Source organism: Sphaeramia orbicularis, chromosome 17 (assembly GCF_902148855.1).
Source record: "Sphaeramia orbicularis chromosome 17, fSphaOr1.1, whole genome shotgun sequence".
In the NCBI taxonomy this organism is placed as follows: Eukaryota; Metazoa; Chordata; class Actinopteri; order Kurtiformes; family Apogonidae; genus Sphaeramia; species Sphaeramia orbicularis.
The window spans coordinates 40,792,782-40,801,422 of record NC_043973.1 but is presented as its reverse complement, the minus strand read 5'-3'; the positions used below and the strand labels follow the sequence as shown (position 1 = coordinate 40,801,422).

The 8,641-nt window shown below is 47.5% G+C and overlaps 1 protein-coding gene across 1 annotated transcript; it reads left to right on the top strand.

Annotated features, from left to right (window-relative positions):
* The first annotated feature begins 3,151 nt into the window (after positions 1-3,151).
* On the top strand, positions 3,152-7,363 carry LOC115437844 (protocadherin-8-like). The gene is given in 4 exon segments (XM_030161197.1): positions 3,152-5,010; positions 5,012-5,818; positions 5,958-6,183; positions 6,515-7,363. Coding segments are annotated over 4 exon segments (3,027 nt in total). The 5' UTR covers positions 3,152-3,369; the 3' UTR covers positions 6,868-7,363.
* The last annotated feature ends 1,278 nt before the right edge of the window (positions 7,364-8,641 follow it).

Here is an 8,641-nt window from a genome sequence, read left to right as displayed (position 1 = left end):
ATCCTACCCCTCAGTGCTTTTACACCTTTGATGTAATGACCTTGAATTAACCCTTTATTAGGTAAGTGACTATTTTTGGTCATTTTCACATACACAAGACAGTGATAGCAACAGTTGCAATGAGGACAATGAGTCACCAATCTCAGGTCCAATGTGGTCTCCAGGGTCTGTAAGGTCCACCTCTGCATGAACAGTGAGTGGACCTGCTTTGTTAGGTACCATGAAGTAATGGTACTAATGTAAGGAATGATGTTCAAAGGGATAATGTGGATGTGGACAGGGGTCTGAATCAGCACTGATGTTGGTTTAAAGTTCCTTTCACCTTACGTGTTTTTTTCTTTGTGTATTTTTTTTTTTTTTGCCACTTATGGGTAAGGGACCAAATATGGTATCTTCATTGACCTTGATTTTCTACGTAACAATAAAAAAAACTGAAAATTTTCACAAAAGTAATAGTCTTGTTATGTCCTCCAATAACACGCTAAGGTTGAATTTTTGAATTTCAGAGTATTTCTATGACTGCCCTATAAAGGGTTAACCCTGAGCTTTGGCGAACATCATAAATATAGTTTTCATTGAAAAAATCCAAAATATGGTAACTGTTGAGAGTGACTTGAGTGAGGTTGGATGAAGGGAAAAACATCCATTTGTAGGTCACAAGAAAAATAGTTATAGGTCTTTAAGAGTTAAAAACAACATATTCCCAATTTATGTTATGAATGTTTGTGATAAACTAATGCATTGAGAAATTCTCCTCCTCCTTGAAGTAAGTAAAGTCTTTAAAAATGTCACAGATTTGCTGAGAAACGCATCAAACAGCCTTGTTTTTGTGAGTTCATGATTTTTTTTTTAGGTGTAGTGGGTTCTCACAGGATATGAACAACAAATATATGATGATCCTATAGAATACGATGCAGTACTGTAGATTAAAGTACGTAAAGTACTTGAAATAAGCTCAACCTCTATACCATGTAGAGCCAAAAAATGCAACTTACACATTAATGCAGCAGAAAAATGAATCCAGGGACCATTTTACTGTGCAATGAACACTTTAACTCTTCATACTACATAAATCAGGTATTGAATGCAGAACTTTTACTAGAAGTGAAGTATTTTAACAGCTTTTTTACTCTAAGGCAAAGCAACTGAATGCATCCTCCACCAATAGTCAGACTTAATGACTTTATTACTTAATTATGGTTGTAAAGCATGGCTGGAATGTAAGGCAGGGCTGCATCATTTTTGCTCATGTGGTCAGAAATACGTAATGATTGAAAGACACCACCTCCTAACTCCAAATCTACAATATCTCTCTTGTAGGTCACCATGTCGCCAAGTATAGTGATATTTTTCATCAGTTGCTGTAAAAGCTGATTCTGCTGTGATGTCTTTAATCAATCACTGAATGATAGTGTCTTATCATGTCGGACAGGCCTGACTGTATCTAACATGCAAGCTGCTTGACTGGATGTTTTTCATTCAGGTGTCTGCTATTTGACTTTCTGTGGCAGATGGGTTCTTTATAAAACATGCCAACTGATATTAGCTTCTACTGCAAGGCAAGTGTTGCCCCTGAAAAAGCTTGTTGTATGGGGAGGGGAGGGGGAGTATAAGGGGAGAGAGAAAGAGAGACAGAGTCCAATGGGAAGAAAGAAAATCTAAGAAAATCTCTTAAAGAGCCGTGACGGGGCCCCGACCGCTCTCTAAATGTATTTTAATAGGAGGGCCCTGATGTCCGGGGCAATTCATCTCCCATCTCCCTGTAATGAAAGGAGTCGTGGCCTGGACCGGGGCAGGTCTGGGGGAAGGGGGTTGAGGGGGGGCAAAGGGTTGGAGGGATTGTACAAAGGCTGCATGTGGTTTTGCCTCATTATGCTGCAGTTAGGCGGAGGGCTGCGTGTAGGCTGCGGGGGTTAGGGTCCCCACAGACCCGCTCAGGGGCCACAATACCGGCATGGACGGCTGCAAAGAGAGACCCTGCCATGCCATTATCCCGCCGCTACTAACGAGGGCTTCATATGCCTTTGATATAATCTCACTATTGAAATCCCCCTAAATCCCCCCTGCGTTTACAGCCAAATCCCATTTGTAACGGGTTGGTGAAAGGCTGTGAGTGGACCGTGTGTGTGCGTGCGTGTCGTCTTCACCTGCACCCCCCTGTTCTGGCAGGCGAGGCCAAGGAGAGCCGCATGTTAAACCGGGCCGTTACACCGGCTTTAATTAAAAAATCCCCTCTCTCCTCCTGTCTCTCACAAGACATCTCGTGAGCCAATCTGAGCTGAGACCAAATTAGAATAAAATCAATGTTTAAGTGGATAAAGTCATTTTCGTGCCGCCGATATGATCTCATACGCAAATAATTACTGGATTACAACACACTGGGGGGATGAATAATATAAGACAGCGCGAATTTATGGAATTTATTAATGAGAATGAAATGAGCAATAAAATGTTGCTATTACCACCAGTTACACCACATTCTTATGAATCAGTGGACCTGCCATTATTCAGCATGTTAAGCTGTCTCAGCATTAGAGGTCCATCACAAGTGCATTATGTGAAATTGTATCTGTCTGGGTGAGTGGAGCAGGGCACTCAAAGGTTGGAGAAATGACAATCATGTCCCGTTCTTGCACACATGAAATTATTTTCCTTCATCAGGAGGGGAGAGGTCACTGGGACAGTTCAGGCTGCCAGTGGATGCTTTTACTCCAGTGGTTCCACGGGACACGTGCGTGGGGATCCAACCAAACAGTGTTTAAGCATAAATCTCTTTACATTCAATCTGCGCCTATAGGGTATAGCATCCTGAACAGACACTCCTATTCAAATGCTTTGTCCTCTAGCTCAGGGACACTGCGCATCTCTGTTCTCCCCATGTGTCGGTGCGCAGACTCATTTAACAGCCCGAAGACCATAAACAAGCAACGGAAACTATAGCTGTATTAAATCAAGCCCCGCGTTTAGCCCACATATTGGGTGCCAAGTTTCTGCGCACAGTCCAGGAATCTCTAAACAGGGTTTAGAGGTCTTTCAGAAGTCCCCCTTTTTTTCTCTGTCAAAGCCCGGATTGGTCACAGTGCGGCTCATTTGCATGCCTCGCCGTATAAACCCTCCTGCAGACACTGCAGCCCTCTTGCGCTGAGAGCAGCACACCTCCAGTAGAGAGAGAGCGGAGCGCATCCAGAGTGCGCATTGAAAGACATATGGAATATTTATTACAACCTTTCTTCTGAAAAACATCCCCGGACAGTGAAGAAGAGGGGAAGAAACTGCTTTTTTCACACTTGCGTTTTGTTTTTTATTATACTGAAGAGGCTGAAGGGACAGTTTACCAATTCCAGGTTATTTTGGAGTGAAGGTGTCAAGATGGGAGAAATAGGATGGAACGGACTCATGGTGCTTCTGTGCGCCTCTTTGGCTGCTGTCACACTGGGAAAGACGGTGAAATATCAGACATTTGAGGAAGACGCACCAGGAACAGTGATTGGAAACTTGGCCAAGGACATCTCCTCCTCTCCTTCTTCGTCGGGGAGCTCCAGGAACAATTTCAGGATGATGAAACAGTTCAACTCCTCTTTCATTCGTCTGAGAGAAAGCGACGGGCAGCTGACCATAGGTGAGAGGATAGACAGGGAGCGGATCTGCAAACACACCCTGCTCTGTCTCATCGCTTTCGACGTGGTCAGCTTTTCCAAAGAGCAGTTCAAACTCATCCACGTCGAAGTGGAGGTCAAGGACATCAATGACAACTCCCCCGAGTTCCCCCGGAAAGAGTCGAGTCTGGAGATCTCCGAGAACACAGCGGTGGGCACGCGGATCCCGCTGGACTTTGCCGTGGATGAGGATGTTGGAGTAAACTACATCCAAAGCTACCAGATCTCCGTCAACAGCCACTTTTCAATTGACGTGCTCAGCAGGGCCGACGGGGTTAAATATGCGGAGCTGGTGCTCATGAAGGAGCTGGACAGGGAGACGCAGGCTACTTATGCTCTGGAGCTGGTCGCTATGGACGGCGGTAACCCGTCCCGCACCGGAACAACGCGCATCAATGTCAAGGTGAAAGACTACAATGACAACAGCCCCGTGTTTGACAGAAACAGCTTCTCCGTTGACCTGCCCGAGGACGCACCGGTGGGCTCCCTCCTGCTGGACCTGAACGCGGAGGACCCGGACGAGGGGCTGAACGGTGAGGTGGTGTACGGGTTCGGTAACCAGGTGCCCTCAGAGATACGACAACTCTTCCGAGTGGACAGGAAGACCGGACGGCTGACCCTGGAGAGCCCGGTGGACTTTGAAAGTAAGAACACGTACGAGTTTGACGTCCAAGCCACCGACCTGGGTCCGAACCCGAGCCCCGCCATCTGCAAAATCGTAGTGCAGGTACAGGACGTGAACGACAACGCACCGGAGATCTCCATCACCCCTATGACCTCCATCACGGCCGGAATAGCGTACATCACCGAGGCGGCGGCCAGAGAGAGTTTCGTGGCTCTGGTCAGCACCTCGGACAGAGACTCCGGTGCCAACGGGCAGGTGCACTGCACGCTCTACGGACACGACCACTTCCGCCTGCAGCAGGCGTACGAGGACAGTTTCATGATAGTGAGTACCAGCCCACTAGACCGTGAAAAGATCCCAGAGTATAACCTGACAGTGGTGGCTGAAGACCTGGGCTCCCCTCCCTTCAGGACCATCACTCAGTACACAATCCGGCTCACGGACGAGAACGACAACGCTCCGGTGTTCAGTAAACCGGTGTACGAGGTGGCGGTGGTGGAGAATAACGCACCTGGCGCTTACATCACCACGGTAGTGGCGCGGGACATGGACATGGGGTCAAACGGGAAGGTCAACTACAAACTGGCGGACACGTACTTCATGGGCTCCCCCATTTCGACCTTCGTGTCCCTGGACCCGGCCAGCGGCTCCCTTTACGCGCTCCGGAGCTTCAACTATGAGATGATGAAACAGCTGGAGCTCCGAATCACGGCCAGTGACAGCGGCTCCCCCCCCCCTGTCCGGAAGCGCGAATGTCTATGTGCGGATCGTGGACCAGAATGATAACGCACCGGTCATTACGCAGCCGGCGCTCAATAACGGCTCCGCTGAAGTCCTCCTGCCCCGGGACGCACCGACCGGCTACGTCATCACCCGGGTGGAGGCGCGGGACGCGGATGAGGGCGTGAACTCGGAGCTGTCCTACGGGCTGGCCACCGGTGAACCCTCGGTGTTCTCCGTTAACAAAGCCACCGGGGAAATCTACCTCAACCAGGTGCTCAGCCACGAAGTGGATGAAACCCTGAGCGTGACCGTCACGGTGAGTGACAACGGCAGGCCCGCGCTCACATCCACAGCCACCCTTCACTTCCTCATCATCGCCGGCTCCCCGCCGAGTGACAGGGCAGTGTACCAGCCAGGCAGCGGGGACGAGGTCCACGCGCAGTGGGACCTGTCCGTGGTGATTATCGTTGTCCTCGCGGGGAGCTGCACGCTCCTGCTGCTGGCCATCATCCTCATCGCCACCACCTGCAACCGGCGCAAACGGGACAAAAGTGGAGAGGACAGCGACTCGTACGGAGAGAAGGGCACTCTGGAGAGAGGCAGGAACCATGTGGCGGACAACCCCCTCCTGCCTCTGCACGGGGCCGGGGGGGCAGCGGCCTTTGACGGACACTCGTACAGCAGTCAGCCCGGGGGGTTCAGCGCGCCTCACCCCGGGGGCAGTGACATGTGCTCGGCCTCAGAGGACGGCAGCGAGGTGCCCTGTGTGTATGACTCAGACAGCAACAGCAAGCCCCGAGGGAATAAACATGAGGTGAGATGAACCTCTGGGACATAAGGAGGGGAGGGGAGGGGGGGTGGGTGGGTGGGGGGGGGTGCTACACAAACAATAACAATCTGCGATGTGTTGATCTACCAGACTCTAACCTCTGCCTCTCTCTCTCTTGCACTAGGGTTACTCCACCCTGCCCGGATATGGGAATGGAAAGGAGGCAGTGAGGCCCATCACCATCTGGAAGGGCAACTCTTACACCACCATCTCTGCCAGAGACCCGGCCTTCAGTGGCAAAGACAGCGGCAAAGGGGACAGTGACTTCAATGACAGTGACAGTGATGTCAGTGGAGACACAGGCCTGAAGAAAGAAGGGGCAGCAGGTCCTCCCATGGGTCCCCAAAATGGTAAGAAAAAGCAAACAAACATAGTCATCAGTGTAAGATAAGAACCCATACATGCTAAAATAATATCTAACACATGAAGGACACAAATATGTTCTACGTACTTCTATACAACATCTACCATATGTGACAATGATACATACCTTAAAGAACACATCACTCTTCATATAGGAGCATATATGTCACTTACATAGGGGATGATCCTTCATTACTCATACCACTTGGGAATTTACAGCCTCACAACAGCAAAAGCTAAAATAGAATAAGAAATAAGAAAGATAAATAAATATGAAGTTCAAACAGTACATCTAACTCAGTCTCTTCTGTCCTCCAGCTCTGTGGGCGTGCACCAGTGAGTGTAAGGTCTTGGGTCACTCGGATCGTTGCTGGAGTCCCTCAGCAGTAAGAGCCAATGCAGGACCCTCTCCAGCCCCCACCCTCACCTCTTTCAGCAGCTTACCTAAGACAGCCTCCCTGCCCCGGGACCCCCACCGCAGAGACAACTACTACCAGGCCCACATCCCCAAAACGGTGGGGCTGCAGAGCGTGTACGAGAAGGTCCTGCACAGAGAGTACGACTACGTTCTGGTGACCCCTCCCCGGCCTGTGAGGGTCCAGGAGATCAGTGATATAAGCATCCCTGTTTACACCCCGACTCCAACACACTGTCCCAACGACGATGTGTAAAAGAGACAACTGCACATACACACTCTGCCCACTCTCAAAGAAATGTATAATGAAGAATTTAATTTATGAACCTATGACAATGAGAATAATGTAACTATTTGATATTATTGTGGAGAGTGTGCATATATAAGTTTATATCCTAATATTTGTGCGTTTTTGTTTTATTGTAAAAGCCACATTTGAAGTCCATTCAATCACTTTGACAAATTTGTTGGACATGAAGTGTATAATATGCAAGTTTTGTACATAAAGAGATTTTATTTTTTATAAAAGTTATAATTAAGTGAAGATATGTAAATATGAATTGTAAATATTGATCCTTAAGCATGCTTACTATTTAAAATGGCCCCGGGAACTGATCAGTTTTGGGGCCCACGATGTATCAAGTTGATAATGATCAATGAAAATACTTGAATGCAATAACGTAATTGTACGGATTTTTTTTATTATCACAATATTCTGAGAGAAAATAAACTTTGAAATACTGTTCCTGAGACCACATTCGTGTGTTTGTTGAAGAGATTGTGATGTGGGTGATTTTGGGCAGGGTGTTTGGGGATGCCTTAGAGGAATATTAGCCAACAGGCGTCGCTGTTATTGCAGTAGTGAGCCTCTGTCCTTGCAGCCACTGGAGAAGGTCAGCTGAGCTTTTTTTCTTCTGTGAATACGATTTTGCTGGGAGAATGCCAGAGCAGACGCAAACTGCTCGGTCACCTCGAGAATACCAAGAGCAAAAACCTTCAATAATTGTTTCATTTTAATAGATTTAATAACTGTTTTTTATTGCCAAAGACCTGCCCGTGTTATTTCGAGATAAGAATAAAGTTACGTCCAGGTTGCCATTTCATAAATTAATCACCTCCACCTGAGAGGCGAGGTGCACATGGACGAGACACGCATAATGAGAGCGACTGTAAAGATGCATTTACTGCCCTCCTCCTAAAGGCAGGACTGAGGGAGTCAGGGAGAAGTTGACATACCATATAGACAGCCAAACACAGGTGATTTTTTTCCTGAATAACAAGGAGTCCTTGTGAGAAAAATCTTTCTACTCTACGGTTTCCTGTCAGTGTTTTTTTTGTTTTTTTTTTGTCTGACTGCCAATTGCGCACGGTGCGCCCTTACGTAATCCCCCATTATCATTCATGGATTCAGGGCATTTTTAATAACTACAACGCAGTTCGTGACTCAGACATCTAAGATATAGATAAATGACACTGAAGTCTGTCCACCGAACCGGAGATGCGCGCAGTGCCACGTAAATGCAGCCCATGAACTGGAGAAAACATGCGACATTCCGCCAGAGTCACCTTTGACCTGAAAGTCTGTGGAGGCTTTAGGAAAGAAGGGATGAGAAGAGGAGGAGGAGGAAGAGAGGGAGTTTACCAAGGTGAACTGAGGAGCACTTCTTTTCATTTATTTCATCCAAAATACCATTGGTGGAAGGAGAGTAAAGACATCTGCTCTGGTACAGATTTCACGTCCTTGTACTTGTATTTTGATTTTACGCAATTTGGCTCTTCCACTCCACTACATTCCAGAGGGAAATGTTCTACTTTTTTACTTTACTGCAGTCGTATGAATGCTTTTCAGATGAACATTTGACACAATGGAAAACATGAGGAGCTGTTAACATATTCTACCGCACATTGCTTAAGATTAAACCAGTAGTTTCTAACCTTTTTGGCTCCAGACGTCTTCAATAAAACGGCGTGTTTGCTGTGTAGAAAGGTGACTTCAGGACCACTTTACTTCATCTTATTAACTCCTGTAA